Source organism: Bos taurus, chromosome 26, assembly GCF_002263795.3.
Source record: "Bos taurus isolate L1 Dominette 01449 registration number 42190680 breed Hereford chromosome 26, ARS-UCD2.0, whole genome shotgun sequence".
In the NCBI taxonomy this organism is placed as follows: domain Eukaryota; kingdom Metazoa; phylum Chordata; class Mammalia; order Artiodactyla; family Bovidae; genus Bos; species Bos taurus.
The window spans coordinates 8,497,712-8,515,309 of NC_037353.1; the positions used below are offsets into that span (position 1 = coordinate 8,497,712).

At 36.0% G+C, this 17,598-nt stretch overlaps 1 protein-coding gene across 3 annotated transcripts in view; it reads left to right on the plus strand.

Moving 5' to 3' along the window:
- The window catches only part of A1CF (APOBEC1 complementation factor), a 99,689-nt gene that overhangs the window by 42,298 nt on the left and 39,793 nt on the right, over positions 1-17,598 (plus strand). For all 3 annotated transcript variants that reach the window (XM_005225372.5, XM_005225375.5, XM_015460592.3), the window contains exons 3-4: positions 12,018-12,152; positions 13,947-14,077. In XM_005225372.5, the coding sequence (XP_005225429.1) occupies positions 12,018-12,152; positions 13,947-14,077 (266 nt within the window). The remainder of the gene's footprint in view (positions 1-12,017; positions 12,153-13,946; positions 14,078-17,598) is intronic.

Sequence of the window (17,598 nt, forward strand, 5' to 3'; positions counted from 1 at the left end):
GCAAGACAAATACAGCTGCCAGAAATAGAATTTTGCAGGTTACTTAATAACATGAGTCAGTCTCTTATATCCACACTGATGCAATAAAACGTGCTCATGAGGATCTGAAAATAAGCCTTGTAATATTCTTTTTAAATAATAATTGGATATCTTTAGAATGGATAACTAAAATTTTTATCAAATTTCTTTAAATGATAAAAGAATTTTAATAAATAGACGTTCAATAAATATTGCTGTAAAAATTGTGTAATGTTGACAAGCTAAACTTTCAACTTAGTCTCATTATGCCACATAGAGAGATTTCAGATGTGTGCTGAAATGTTAACTTGTAAATAAAATTTGTCTCTAGGCAATGGAATTAGATATGGAGTTTTTTTCACTTTTCCACTCTTAACTGTACTTCCCAGATCTTCCAAAACTACCATATATTTGACACACACACAGGGGAAAAAAAATAACATTACGATGATCCTTTCCTCCAGAATGTATTACTAGTGTGGGTCATCAACTCTGTGACATCTGACGCGCCTTTTTTCCAGAATTTTCTCCTTAAAACTAGAAAAATACATTTTCATAGACGATTATTTTCAGACAACTTTCTACCCAATGTGGGGTCAGTTTACACCAGTTCTGCTACAGGGAAGTCTAAATATATAGTTAATAAAGATCACTCGTAAGTAGTCTGAATATATTTTAAAGAAGACCCGCTGGTTATATAGTATTTTTAAGTGATTTAAAATATGGTGTGTGTTAATATTTTGTCCAATTACCCTATAGATCATCTATTTTCTAAAAATTATTACAACACAAATATTTATGTGGTATGTCCGTCCTACTGTTGTCTAATGCAGTGGTTGTTTTTAACAAAATTTCCCTTGCTTTTTCCCCTATCCTTATTATGAAACACAATGTGTTAGTATTAGTCCTTGAGATTACAGAAGTATAAATTATAGCAGCTGGCCTAAAATGCATATCAACTAATTGCAATGAAAATTAATTTATCTAGAATTTAAAAGGACACCATAAGACTGCATTAAATGGATATCACATTTCTGTTTAGAGCCTTAAAATTGACCATAGTCTTTGATCTAAGGAATAAGGACTAATATTTAGACATAAGGATGTTCATCATAGTGGAATTTAAAATGTTTAAAAATATTGGACATATCATCATAAATGTCCAATAAAATATTACTGGTCATATAAAATATGTCACCCTTATATTTCCAAATTATATGGTCATATAAAACTGTGATTTCAAAGAAAGACATGGGACAATGTCCAAATTTAAAAATTTAGTTAAAAATAAGAAAGCAAACCTGTATGTATCAGCTTACAGATCATATTTTAAGAAATTATTCACACACAAATATTAGAAGATAATAAAAGGTAATCTCTGATAAGGAAAGCTTTTTCTTTCTTGTGCTCTTCTTTATTTTCCAAACTCTTTATAGTGAATATGGATTATTTTTATTTCGAGGAAAAAATCTCATAAAGTAGAAAGTATTTCTATAAGCATTCAGTTAGGAATAGAAAACCTGGGAAAATTTAATGAAGAAAACTTCATTATTGAAGCTGGATGATAGATGCTTGGGTTCACTAGGCGATTCTAATTCTTTATATGTTTGCTGTATGCATATTTAATACTGATATAATCCAACACTTCCATTTCATTGTTGGAAAACAAGGTCCAGAGTTATACAGTTGAGTACAGACATAAGCCAGAGGTCAGCAAACTGATCTGTGCCTCACATGTGGCCACAGCCTGTTTTTGCAGTAATTTAAGGACATGAGTGGTTCTCACAATTTTAGAAGGTTGTTTTTTTTAAATCCTAAAATATCAACTATCTGGCCTTTTACAGAAAAAGTTTGCTGACTCCCAACTCTTACCCTTCATTTAGTACTCTATAAGTTAATCCATAGGTTTTTAAAATATTGAAGTACAGTTGATTTACAGTGCCTTGTTAATTTCTGATGTACAGTAAAGTGATTCAGTTATACGTGTGCGTGTGTGCGTGTGTGTGTGTACCTATATATATTCTTTTTTCATATACTTTTCCATTATGGTTTACTACAGGATATTGAATATAGTTCCCTGTGCTGTACTATAGGACCTTGCTTATCCACTGCATGCATATATATATATATATAGTTTACATCTGCTAACCCAAAACTCCCAATCCAATCCTCCCCTGCTCCCCCTCCCCCTTGGCAACCACAAGTCCGCTCTCTAATTCACAGTTCTTAAAGAAAATGCCCTATAACATAGATGAGGGTTTAAAATTCCTTAAAGGAAGTAGGAGCATCCCTCCTTGTCCTACCCACCAATTCAAGCCTAAACCCTCATTCCTTCACTTATTTATTTACTCCACAAATAGAGACATGGTGCCTACCTTCATGAAAATTACTCAAAGGAAGACAGAAAATAAGCAAGAAATAAAATAATAGCATAGAATGTTAAATGCTGCTGCTGCTACTGCTGCTGAGTCGCTTCAGTCCTGTCTGACTCTGTGCGACCCCATAGACGGCAGCCCACCAGGCTCCCCCGTCCCTGGGATTCTCCAGGCAAGAACACTGGAGTGAGTTGCCATTTCCTTCTCCAATGCATGAGAGTGAAAAGTGAAAGTGAAGTCGCTCAGTCATGTCCGACCCTTAGTGACCCCATGAACTGCAGCCTACCAGGCTCCTCCGTCCATGGGATTTTCCAGGCAAGAGTACTGGAGCGGGGTGCCATCGCCTTCTCCTGTTAAACGCTATGAATATCATAAATCAGGTCAAGTGACAGAATGGTAGAAGGCCTTCCTCAGACAAGATGACATTGAAGTTGAGACATAAAGGATGAGAGCAAACAAACATGGCCAGGAGCCAAAAACAAAGCAGCATCTTTAGCAGAGGGGACCACCTGGGGGGCACTGATTAACCAAAATATTTGTAAAATGCACAATGAGTTGTAAGCAGTGAAGACAATAGAGTGCCTCAATTTCAGTAAGATTACAGCAGATAAATAAGAAATCAGTGCTCTCCATCTTTCTCTTCCTTTTTCAATCAGTCATCAGTCTGCTCCTAGGAGCAATTTCCTCAAACTAGGGACAAAATACAGACTTTAATTCTCAAACTTTAATTTCTCAAACTTTCCTTTCCATGCGTGTTCTCTTATTTGGAGTTTCACTGCAACTATATATTTTAATTTTCTAATTTGTTCAATTCCTAAGTAAATATCTACAAGCCAAAAGGTACAAAAGATGGCATTAGATCAACATTAATCTGATTAGAAGGCCATTCTCTGCTTATGTGCCTCAAATTAACTCCCCTATCTCTTTGGTTTGGTATAATGTGCTTTAGTAACTTTCCTTGGGTACTTTTTTTTTTTTTTAAACTTTACATAATTGTATTAGTTTTGCCAAATATCAAAATGAATCCGCCACGGGTATACATGTGTTCCCCATCCTGAACCCTCCTCCCTCCTCCCTCCCCATACCCTCCCTCTGGATCGTCCCAGTGCACTAGCCCCAAGCATCCAGTATCGTGCATCGAACCTGGCCTTGGGTACTTTTGAAGTGGCAATTTTTTCTACAAACAGTGCCATAAAATAAGTAACTTAGGATCCCAGAGTTTACAACTGGCTTCAACTAGACTAGATCAGCAAGAAGCAGATGGAAAAACTCTGTGGTATTGACGTTCTTTTCCAACCACCACACAAAAATCCTAGGGGCAGAAATAAGTTTGACTCCATGACAAAATATAGCTCTTGGGTCCTCCTTTTTCTTTTGTTGCCTGTTCTTACCACCTGCTCCGGTCCCCATTATTCAGGGACTTATGTCATTCGTCAAGTGCATGAATGCTAATTCCTTAAATAGGTGGCACTAAACACGAGAATAGGGTGGTACCATTAGATCATCACAGGCATGATTCCTTAAGGTCACCACTCCAGCCACCCATTGGCTAACTTCATTTTCAAGCTCCTAAGAAGCTTTGCTTTTATTGGCCAGCAATGCCATAGCCTGGTGTGGAAGACTCCAGATGAAGGAGCAGCTCTGTGAATCCTTTTGCAGAGAGTGCATGTACCTGACATGAGATGGGAACTTCAGCATCCCAAGGAATAGAAACACATTCCAGGAGCTATTTTCAAACAGCAATGAATTTCTTCTCCACTCGCCTAATAGGGAGTGGGTTACATATGAGGTCTTCCATATAAGGTTCAAAATATTTGCAAAATATGAACTATAGTGCTTTCCCTTAAAATAGAAGGACATGACGGTTTCTGTTTTGTTGGCTTAAAAAATGGTGTAAATTTCATGACTCACACAGAAGCATTGATGGCAGTTTTGAACTTTAGACCTTGTTTGCAGGTAACTTCAGGACTTTTAAAACTGTTACCTGTTGGTTTAATATCAGTCAGCAACAAAAAAATAAGTAGCTCTTAATCTTCACCTAAAATCTTATTATGACATGCAAAGAGAACTCTCTAACATAAGCTAAAGAGAAAAAAGTGAGATCACAAAAGCATACAATCATGAAGCTGGGTGGGATTTCAGTAGCTGTGATCCTTTTTTAAAACATTGTTTCAGAGATGCAGGGCAGAGAGCTGAAGTGATGTTGAGCAATACATTGACAGAGCATTCGATAACCTTGAATTTCATCATGAGAGAATTATTCCACTTTCAATTCTCTTTTAAGTTTTCTGATGAGGAAAGTTTTTAGAGGTACATCTTAAACACCTCTCCTTCCCCTGCTAATCTTTTAAAACAGAGAACAGGACTAGGGATCAGTTTTTAGTAGATAACAATGTCTGGCTAGAATTTAATCACAGTTTCCTTCTTTTGTATTGTTTAAATAATGACCTTCCATTTGTGGGGAATTATACTCCACGTAAGAAAATGATACTTTCTTTTTTGCATAAGTTTAAGACAGTGAATCAATGAAAAGAAAGTCATTAAGTCTTGAATAATTAATGGACGAAGTGTCAAGTGGATATGCAATTGGATTTTTTAAATCCCTATATTTCCTTTAAGGATCCTATTAATTAACTCAAAACACATTCTATGAATATGTTTCCACGCTTAAATATGGCAAAAATCAGACTCCATTTCACAAGCATCCTAACACCCTCCCAAGACCTCTGCAATCACCTCATTAATCTTTTTCCCTTTTAAATGAAGAATTTCCTGAGGAAAGATTTAGTGCCTTGCTGAGTCCCTTAGCTTGTCAAAAATTCTTCTGGGTGTGGTAAGGAGAACAATTGCTGTATAAGATTTCTCACATGCTCAAAGAACAAGTGCATTTGGAATTCTCCTTGGCATATGTTGAACTAGAAAAGGATAGAACAATTAACCCAAAACAAATGCTTTTTATCTACATCAGGTCAAATCTGCATGTGAATATCTTTATGTCATTTAACCAGATCTTCGGCTACTATCAGTCAGTCAATGCAAAAGGGCAAATTGTATCTATAATAAAACGTTGGATGAGCCTATTGAATAAATTACACATTCCAAAATGATAAAAGCCCCAAACAGATAAAGGAATCACCAAAGCTTTCATCTAGCTATTTCTTAGATATAATTTATAGGTTCCTGCAGGTTGGAGCAGTGAGACAAGACACATACCCAGAGCCAGAAACGAACATGAACGCAGTAAATCCTGGTCTCAAGATAATACATGCTTTGCAGTCCACACCAGTGAACCTCAGGCAAATGTAAACAGAGTGTCTTAGAAGTGAACTGGCATTTCCCTTGTTCTCTTATGCAAAAACACACATACATACTCCAAAATATGTATTTTTTGATTTCTAAATTTGTATAAGGATATTCTTGAATTTCATATTCCCATGAATTAGCCAAAAATGTCTAGGAAGCTTTACAAAACACAAGTTATTTTTAAAAACCTGTTTGCTTGTAAATACTTCCACTACTGAGATACTGAAATCCTAAAGGGTGGTTGTCACACATACACCTTAAAAATAAAGGGGAAATATTAGAAGATATCATTAAAGTCATCATTTGATAACAAATTAGTTCTGCCTTCATAAGACAATTAACAACTTGAAATCAGAACTCTTCCTAGGTGATAGAATTTCAACAGTCACTCTTCCAAAATGATACATCAAGAACATGATTCATAATTTGCTAACAGTCGTTTCTATGGACAAACCATACATTTTTTAAAGATCAAATATAAGAGCCCTTTGAACACTGAAACAAATAGATAAATTTTCAAAAGCCAAAATCTATTTGCATCTGTGTGATTTTTGCCATAAATGCATACCACCAACAATAGCATTTAGAAATTTATTTAAAAATTTGAACAGAAATACTGTTTAGTTTTAAAAGTAGACTTTTTCTAATTTATGTAAATGGGAAAAGTCTTACATTCCTAATGTGCAATAAAATAAATGCATAACTATTAAAATAAAACATTGACTATAAACTACCTAATATCACCTCACATATGATATTTTGAGAAACTCTGGGCTGTATGATAATAAACTAAATTTATATTCATGTATTATAGTCATGCCCTGGCTTTGCCTGTTTGTTACTAACTATGGTACCATGTTTCTACAAATTCCAACATCCCACTTATTCAGTTTTATACTACAATTGTTATTTTTCTATTTTAAGAAAAATATCTGGCATTCATATTGTGTATGCCTTGCAAAGATTGTAAAAAAAATAAAATACCTAACAAGGGTAATGCCAACTTCCAGCATATATAAGTTAGATAAATTCTGCCTTGGAAAAATTCTCAGCCTAAAGTAGATTTTACCAATTTGAAGTCACTGATCTTAAAATGTGTGGGGAAACAAATAATACACAAAACAGACTGTTACCTTTCAGACAGAATTAACAAAATAAACATTCCTTATAGCACTGTCTGTTGTCCTCCACAACAATAATAGCATTAGCAGATCAAAGGTAAAACCACAACTAGGGAGATTCTTTCGGTACTTCTTATTTAAGGCCCCTAAGATTTGCCTTGAACTGTCACATGTTGAGGTATAGGTGTTTTACAGGTGGAAGGTAATAATGATAAGGTCTAGTAAAGACCTTTATTCAATTTCACAAATCAGCAACTAGGAAAACACGGTAGTAATGTATGAACTCCAACAGAGACAGTCTATAGAGCTGTTCTCCAGGTGTAGGCATCAACCATGAGGACAGACCACAGGAGTTTAGTCATAGAACCATGGTTCTCGGTATGACACTGGTGACTGGCATGCTTGTGAAGGCTAGAAACGCCACAAACTCGGGGAGATTGTCCAGCACTTAAGAGAACGGAAATAGAAATAGATACATACACAGTCAATTGGAAAATGGGTTGGAGAACATCTGAAAGCAGTTTAGTAAGGAAATCTACACAGTTTCTTCCCTCTTGGCAAGAAAAAACAAAGGACCAAAGGGAACCACAAAGATGATTACAGATTTGGAATATAAAATTTCCAAAGAACCAGTTAAAGGAGTTGAAATTACTACTCAGGAAAATAGACTGAATGAGGGTTCATTAATTAATGTCCTTCTAGTTTATGAATGGGCTCATTTATCAAGACAACCAACCATCTGGTATCCATGTTTGATGAGGCTGAACAAGAAAGCGAGTGTGGCACACAACATGCAAAACTGTGAGATGCTAAGCCTGAGAAGAGAGGTCATCACGAACTGTGAACAGTACATATGCCACATTCACCGGATTGAGGACCAGAGAACTTTTAGTCTATCTTTTCTGCAATACATTAAACCAATGCAACCTTATGGAAGTCACATAATATCTCTGGATTCAGCTTCCTCCTCTGCAAAATGAGCATATTAGGTTAATATTTTTAAAAAAGAAAAATAACACTAAAACTACAAGTATGGACTCAGGATTCAAATGTTGTCTTTGTCACTTACTGTTTGTATGTCTTTGGACACATTCTGCACCTTGAATTTCTTACCCACAAAATGAAAGTAATAATAATATCCTCACATGTTTGTTGAGAAGGTTAAATTAATTAATACATGGAAAGCATTTGCACAGATCCTGACTCAGGGTTAGCTGTTGTTTTTTCAGTTGCTGTTACTATTATGGACAAGTATTAGAGGTAAACTCTGGCTGATTAAGCAGAAAAGCAGTTTATTAAAAGGGTATTGGTTTCTAGAAATTTTGGATTTAGAGAACTAGATTCAAGAGTAAAAAAGATGTAAGCTTTTATGAAAATATATATATAAATATATATACACGTATAATGGAATCACTTTGCTATACATCTGAAACTATTAATAACACAACATCAGAAATCAACTGTTTCAATTTAAAAAATAAATACTAATATTAAAATAATCTCAAAAAGGGTAAACTCTTAGAAATGAAACCAGAACCATGCACAAATCTGGAATGGTAATAAGACATATCTACCGTCAATGCTAATGTCAGCACCGTGACTGTTTCTGCACCAGAACCCAACTTAACTTTATTATAACTAGAACTATCCCAGCTACAAGGGACACTAGGAAAGCAAGTATGTGGGCATTTTTGACTCTTACAGGAAAAAGGCAGTTTTGCCCAGATTTCTCATATGTAGTCAAAGATCAGATGCCAGGTGGCCCAAATTAACCCGGTCTGCTTGTCCTTCAAGCTAAGATTTATTGCTCAGAATCATGTATTAAAGGTTGGGTGGTTTTAACCAAGGTGAAGAAGACAGTATATAAAATTTCTTAAAGACTCTGTGGTTCCTTCATGAAAAGGCTTAAAATATCTGTGGCAGAAAGGACTTCCAAATACTCTTAACATATAACTGAGTTATGGGTAAGCTCAGTATTCAGTATCTAAATTAAAACCACTGGATTTATAGTTAGAATTAGGTCTTTAATTTTGAAATTTATATAGTTGAAGATTTTCACCTATTTATATGTGACATTCACATCTTTGAATGGAAAAATAAAAGATCCCAGAGTTTAATGAACATTCTCTCATAGGAAACAAAAACCTGTATTTTTTATCTCTAACTATTTATACATGTATGCTGCTGGAAGAATGCACCCCATAAGAAGGACATCAGCCAGGAGAGGGAGGAGCAGCTCTAATTGTGCTTTATCTATTTTAAATTTCTCAACTATAAACATGGTGCCTAAAATACCAGCAATTCAGCTTCCAACTGTCCAAGTAGTGGACAGCTATTCTAACCCCATGACTAATGCCCAGAGCCTGTCTTAAACTGGCCTGGACCCCCATTAACTGGTGCATTCTGAGCCCAATGGGTTGTTCACAGGACAAATCTCCCCCAGTGTCTGAACTTCATGGCATCTCTGCATCAGTCAGATTCTTGGTGATTCCCCAAAATACTCTTGGTGTTACAGAAACAACAGAATTAATAATCTCTCCTAATCAATCATTTTGGCTCATAATCACATGAGTTCTAAATATATGATATGCACAAAACAGTTTGGTGACATTTTTAGTAATAGCAAGAAACTTCAGGAGGAAATTCTAAAGGTCAATCTGCTGGTTGCCTATTTATTTTCAAGCTATCGAAACTTGTCAAATGAGAAATTCTGGAATAGCCACTTCACTATTATGCAATGAAACTTTGTTTCCTTAGGTCGAAGATACAAATATTCCCAAGTTTATATTAAATTTATTCCAATAATCCATTGGGAAGTATATCTCCAGATACTTACGATAAATAGAAATGGCCTCAGAGGGATCTGCATCAATTCAATGGTAACAGTCAGTCCTAGGAGATGGACTATAGAATGGGCAATAGAAATATTTCTCTCTGTAAGAAGTAGGTGTGAGATATGTTCTTTCCAAAATTTGTGTAGTAAAATGATTGGAAGTTGGAATGATTTTAAAAGCAACAGAGAGCCTGCAATTTAATGGCATGACAATTTTTTTCATAAATAAGTAACTGAATGTATGAATCTGTTATAAGTGACTAGGTTTTCATATAACAACGCAAAACATAGTAGAAATTAAGCTGATGGACTCTGACACCAGACTGCCTGGCTTTAAATTCTGACTTCCCCACTTCCCAACCACAGAATCTTGGCAAATTATTTAATCTTTTGCGGGCTTCTGTAAAATGTCTTCTGTAAAATCAGGATAGGCATAGTTCATAACCTATAATACTATTTGAGAATTAGAAGAGAGACTTGTATGTAGTAAGCACTATATAGATATTTGTTAAATAAATAAAATCTTAAATGTCTCCAAAAATATCAAATTCATTTTTTAGGAAATTCTTGGTTGAGACATAGCTCATTGAATTCTTAAGTTTTTTCCTATAAGTATAATACATTTCATTTCTCAGATTTCTCAGTGAAAGCTTTTTTAATGAATAATCCTAAAAGAATATAGGGGAAGGGAAAAAAATAGAAGAACTCTTGAGAAAAATATTTCCATGTTTAGTAAAAGGAGAAGCACCTACTTGTTTGAAGCAAAAAGTAATCAAGGCAAGGTAGAACACCCACATGACATCTTTTTAATTTAAAGCAACATGATTAAATTATTAGGGATTTTAAACATGATTACAATTAAAGACACTATTTAGATACCGTAATCCAAAAAGCTTTTATATTATCAATTATAAAATAATTGAGAAAGTCTCAAGTTAGTATTCACAAAGATTTAACAGTGAAACTAGAAACTGCTTTACTTTGATTTTTAACAAACAACTACCATGTAAAACAAGTCCTTAAATAACTAAAATGTGTCTTTTAGAAATATACATAGAAAAGTATTTGGAAAGGCAGGCGAACTTAACAACTGCTTCTACAAATAGGGTGACACGTTGAGAAATTTTTCTGTTTTACTTTATACATTACCATGTTTCTTCCAACATCATGTATCATTTTATGGTATAAAAAAGTTTTAAGTAATCATGGTAGAAGTTAGTAATGAATATGGACACTGGGTTCCTTACATTTTCCTTTTTCCAAAAATCACAATCAAGTATAATAACAAAGAGCTCTGGCTATGCCTAAGTGAAAAGTAAATTTATCCCTCTCTAGCAAATGAACTGTCAGCTCAGTAGTGGCGGATTAGGCCTTTCACTTTGGGGCCCCTGAAGTTATTTTTGGGTCATTAACTTTCAGAAAAATAAAGACAGCACTGGCAGAAAACCCTGCACTACTCCTCCCTGAAAAGAACATTATAGAGCTGATTAACACTGCTGTATAGCAGGAACTAACACAACTTTGTAAGGCAATTATATTCCAATTAAAAATAAAAAAGGACACTGAATTTACCAGAGGTCTTTTTATGACAAAGGAAAAAATCAAAGCTAATTATATTTGGGCTGAGAACAGCATTGGCTCCCCACAAAGATCCAACATTAGTGAACACCTCTCATCGGTCTTGTCAACTTCAAAGACAGATTTAAGTCCCTCGCTGGGGACCCCCCAAAGTAGCCAGTTCCAATGCTAACCTTCATGATGTTTCTAATTAGGGGTTCACATTGCCTTGCCCATGAAACCACCTCAATCTAAGCAGGCAAGAAGAGGGTTAGTAACTATTGAATATATATCACATGCCAAGACCTGTGCCATGCACATTTGATGCATTAGCTCCTTTAATCAAAAGCTGATTATGTCTCCACTTTGTAGATGAAAAACACTCAGGATCTGAGAAGTCAAGACATTTGTCCAAAGTCCCACAGCTAGTGGATCCCAGAGCCAAAGAGTCCAGCTCCAGAACCCTCATAGACTTCAACATTAAATCAAAACCCCAGATTCAAATTAGGGTCAGATTCTTTGATGATCAGGCATTGGTGAGTTTGAATGGCAATCAAAAAATAATAATGACCCCTTATATTTGTCCAGCACTTTATAAGTTTTCACTGTGCTTATCTGGAGCAAGTCCCTGAAGCAAAGAACATGGTGTTAAAATCCACATTGAAGAGACTTCAATTTTTATCTGACTAGTCTATTACTTGTCAATAAGCATCTTCCTTATTAAGAAATGATTTTGAAAATGCTCGAGGAACTCAAACTAAAGATTGTATTGCTTTTTCCTCCCTCCTATACTCCATATGGAATTCGCAGGAAAATGGACAAAGAAAATACGGAGGTCCCCCACCTGGTTGGGATGCTGCACCCCCAGAAAGGGGCTGTGAAATTTTTATTGGAAAACTCCCCCGAGACCTTTTTGAAGATGAGCTTATCCCACTATGTGAAAAAGTGAGTCTGAAGATGATTTTTTTTTAATCTTTTAATGAAAAAGATTCTATTCTCTTCACCTCGCTTTCACCCTCATTTTTATTGGTCAGTGACGGTTTCTCTTCCAATTGCCACTCCTCAATCATGGACAAAGTTAAAACCTTCCTAGCTATTAGTGATTTGCCTCTAATTATCAATGCCTTGAATTCTCTCTTCTCTATTACTCACAGCTGAAACTACCATTGCTGATGACTTTTAAATCTGTATTTCAATCCCCCATCTCCACTGGCAAAGCCATCTTACTGCAAACTCAACATATTTGTCAGTCTAGAATAACACTACAACAACCTGTCTAAAATAAGATATTGCTTCAACTTAAATGTTACTATGGTTTTATAAAGTGTAAGACTGTAAAATTTTAAAAAATGCATATGTTTGTCATGGCTCAACCATGTACCTGTATATATTGATCCAGAAAGAAAAAATTTCTTTCTAAAAAATTTTGCAAAAATTTGAATGTGATAAGCAAGATTAATAACATGGTTTTTCAAGGTTATTACATAATTGAGGAATAAATTTCCTCAGTTTTAACTCTAAATTGTATTTTGCTACTGAACCCAAAGTGATGCAAAATTGACATTCTTGATAATTTACCAAGTAGGTGTTTAAAACAATCATATTCCTAGAAAATTTAGTGAAAATGAGAGTTTGGCTATTTCTTTTCCTAATGCCAAAATCATCTATCTGTTTGTATGTGTGTAATTCAGTCTGTTTCAGAACTACTTTTAATTTTATACAAACAACATTATTTGGCACACGCACAAATTATGAGGACTTCATCCTGTAAGAATCTTATATACTGAACGTGAAAATAAGTGCCAAAGCCCCCTGAAATGCAGAGATGAACCATGCTTGAATTTTTTTCTAATGAGCGCAGGAGAAACAGGTGTCCATCACTGAATACCTGGGGTGGCATGGGGTGAGGCTGAGCTGAGGGGAAGCCACCACTGCAATAATAGCATTTGCTGAATAATGCCTCTTCTCGCACGTGTCCCTCACATCTATGTCAACCATCCTTCTTATAGCAGCCAGCAATGATGAGCTACTGTATCTGGATTATGAAGAATAGTTGGGGAAGCAGGAGAGAGTAGTTTAGAGGCAACACAGGAGCTGCACCGAGGGACAGAGGGAGCACCCTGTGGCCATGGAGGTCTGGCCCCAGATCAGTTGCATTAACACTAGCATTTGCCTTCCGCCTACAGATGGAGAAAACAGGGCTTCCCAGACCATCCTCTGAAATACACCTGCTCCGTTCACCTTTGTATCATGGTGGGGGGAAAGATAGCAAATAAGTCAGTTTTGCAATGTTCCAAATGAGTGTTCCTAGTTTTGGTTTTCAAACACTAAGGGTAGATAGAGAACAACCAAGTAAAGATAAAACTATAGAGACTTCAGAGGTCAATGTAGAGAATAAGGACAAATCTATCAAAAAATTGTACTTCTGATGACAAATGTGTTTTCTGGTCCTTAAAGTGGTGTATAAATCCCCAGATAATTGTGTGATGAACGGTCACTTGCTCTATCAAAAAAATATATATCCTGGCAACTCAGGCTGAAATGCCACTTGCACACGTTTTCTTTATTATCTTGACTTTGCTGATGAGTCAGAAGACAAATTTGAAGCCAGCATGAAAACATGTGAACCATTCATTTATATGAGATGCAAATACCAAATGTGGTAGAGGCAGACTTCAAACCATTGTGTGTATGTGTATGTGTGTTTAAATATGAATTCTCTCTTTTCATTACTTGTAGATTGGTAAAATTTATGAAATGAGAATGATGATGGATTTTAATGGCAACAATAGAGGCTATGCATTTGTAACATTCTCAAATAAACAGGAAGCCAAGAATGCAATCAAGCAACTTAATAATTATGAAATCAGGTAAGATCTATCTCTTCTAGATTAAAAGTGAATCAATGTACTTTTATCTATTCTTCTATCAAGTTTATCTATATTTTAGTATATGCAAAAGATAGCCAAAATCAGGGGGAAAAAATATGTTAGTTCTTTTCCTTGGAAATCAATTTAATGAAACATTTATTTAGCCAACACTATATAAGGTGCCAGACTAAGTTCTGTAAACTATTCAAAGAAACAAAATTCATTCATTTATCCATTTCATAAATACGTGCTGGCCACTGTTCAAACCATTAGAAGTATCAAGGAACACTTTCCTCCAGTCATACTAAGCAATTGGATGTATTCAAAAGAGTTTGAAAAAATAAAACCAGGAAATGGGATAAAGCTGTGTGAAGAGGTTGCTGTTCTAATGTGATGTATTTATGAAAATACTCTTCTGGGAAGCAAAATTTGATCTGAGATTGAATGAAAAGAATCCACCACGATAGTCAGACCTAGAGGAAGATCATTGCAGAGAAAGAAAGAACAACAAGTGAAAAAGGTCTCAAAATGACAGTAAGCGTGATGTTTTAGAGAACAGAAAAAAAGCCAATGTTCAGAACAGAGTGAGGAGAGGAGGGTTGAGGGCAATACAGTTAGTTGGAGAGTCACATTTCATCTTTAAGAATCTGGATTTTAGTCTAATAAAAGGGGAAATCACAGAGTTTAACTAGAGTCATACTTTTTAAAAATATTCCTCTAGCTATTAAGTGCCCAGGGTAAGGACTAAAAGAGGGAAAAGCAATTCCAAGGCTGCCACTGTGTCTAGAACTAGGCAGGAAATGGCGGTGGTTAGACAAAGGGGTTGGTTAGTGGTGTAGGTGGTAAAAAGTCAGATGTGGGAGATATTTTGGAGGTTGAATAGACAAGACTGGCTAAGTATTGGATTTAGAAGAAAATTGGATTTTGGTTCAAGTCTCTGCGGAGGTGATAGTGTCACTGAGATGGAGCAGGCTGGGAGAATAGCAGGAAAACATGAAGTGCTATGTCGGGGACAGGCAACACCTGAGATGAACATTACATGTCCCAGGGGAGACACTGAGGCGATGACTGTGTGACACCAGAGTCAGGAGAATGGTCACTATTGCAGTATAAATTGGGGGTCAGCCAAATAAAGGTAATATTTGAAGCCATGAAATTAGCAGAAGGTTCCAGGACACACCTGACCCTATACAATCAATAAATTGGCAATAGGACTAAACTTCATGAAAATGTTTGAGTTCCAAAACGTAAACTAGAGGGAAGTGCCATAAACCCTTTCTTAAGGAAGCCCAGGGTCACCAAGAGCAAAGATTAGTGTACTAAGTGAAAAAGGAATAGCTTGGGGTCAGACGGGTTTCAGGTGAGTGTCAAAAAGTGACTTGACCTCTCTGAGCCTCAATTTCCTCATCTACAAAGTGGGAAGAATAATAATACTATTTCATAGATTTATTATGGGGATGTTATCAAGATTTTTAAATGTTTAGCTCAGTGTTCAGAACATAGTAACAGGTCAATAAATGATAGAAGTCACATATTAGCAACATTAATTCTGAGATGCTGTTTTTCACAGGAAGGAAGACATTCCTTCCTGTAACACAGTCACACCTTAAAAGTGATGGAATCTGAAATTTGATGAGTACAAAGACAGCAGATTTCCCACCATTATTTTTCTCTCACTTCTTATAGGCCCGAAATAAGTGCCACATTATCCCCGTAATTCCGTAAGTCAGTCAACTACTGGATCATTTTTCTTAAGCCCCTTAGCCACAGTGAGATTTACCGGACTTGGCAACTGCTAGTAGTCTAGCCATTCCGTCTCAGGATTGGATTCTAGAACAGAGTCTTAGGAAAAACATAAAGGAGGCTCCCCCAACATATGGCTCCATGGATCCAAAAGAGTTCTGCTATGTGCAGAATTTTGGGAGATGAGAATCAGGAGATCTGAGGTCTAGTCCAGATTCTTTGGAACAAATCCTTTGACCTCTTTCAGCATCATTGTTATACTATCATATGATCACACCGAGTTATTCTGGGCATCCATCATATGAAATAATACATACCAAATTGTTTCAGAAAGGGCTATAAAAAGCTATATCCTAGTATAGCTTTTAATATTAGTTATATGTTCTCAGGAATTAGAGGATTCTCCATTCCTTGATCTCTCATGGTATCTGGATATCTTGGCAGTAAGCATTATTGCCAAAAGAGCTTTTAAGTTGAGATGGGTGTAGAATTGGCTGTATAGGGAATCAATAGAGTTTGCTGGGCCTTCTTAGCATACTGTTACATACTGGAGCCTGTCAATCCTTTTTGAAAACAGGGTATGAACATTAAACACAATCCACTGAAAAATAACACTCTCCTCTGTGAATTTCAATGTCTTCACCTTTAAAATAGAAATAAAAGTATCTGTACCTCATGGGGGGCGTAATGAAAAAAAAAAGAGATAATGCATGTAAAGCTCAGTGCCTGACACGTCAGATGCTCTATAAATGTCTGCTGATGGTTATGGCGATGACAGGAGGAGGGTGAGAAGGAAGAGGAGAAATATGACAAAGTATTTGGAAAGAGAAAAGTGGTGGCCAAAATTCCAAAGTTCAGGTTGGATGCCAGAAGCAAGGTGAAGGCATACAGTGACTTTAAATTTTAATGAGTAGGATAAAGGCCACTATCTCTCAGGAGGTAGATAAAGTTCTTATCTGGAAAAGACTCACAATTGTCATGTCAGCCTCCTTCTCATCAAATATCCACTGAGTATCTTCTAAATGCCTGGCTTCTGGCGACATTAAAGTCATGCCCTCAGCTTCTGAGACATAGTTTTTCATCTCCAAGCAATTCTTGGAAAAGTGAAAGTGTTAGTTGCTCAGTCATGCTGGACTCTTTGTGACCCCATGGACTGCAGCCCACCAGGCTCCTCTGTTCATGGGATTTTCCAGGCAAGAATACTGGAGTGGTTTGCCTGACAAATCACACAGCTCTGAAAACAGGATATGGAGACTCCAAGCTCCCCCTACTGGTAATTGATAAGACCAGCTCCTTAATGATCAATAATATATTTTCTAAATAAATAATATCTTGAAGCAAAAGGTTTGTTTTTTTAAAGAAAAAAAACAAAGTTCATTTTATCAACCCTTTCACCCCTCATGAAAAACCACATTCCTAGGACAATGTTCACCAAATAGAGACAGACCCGTCACAGGTCTGATATGCAGTTATTGATTCTTCAGCAAAGCATAGACCCTGGTCAAACATCTGCCACACAACTGAGAACCACCAGAAGCAAGAATTAGGAGCAATCTCCTCCTTAAGCACTTTTTATTCCTAATGAATGAGTGGTTTCTGTTAAGGGAAATTTACCCATTTTTAATAACTTTGTGTTATTACCAAAGTCACATAGCCTACACACAACACACAAAAACAGCCAAAAAAAAAAAAAAGAAGTAATAAAAGTTCAAACCATTCTTCATTGCCCTATGTTGAATTTTTATAGTCTTTCTAGACTTTCTATACAGTTTTAATCA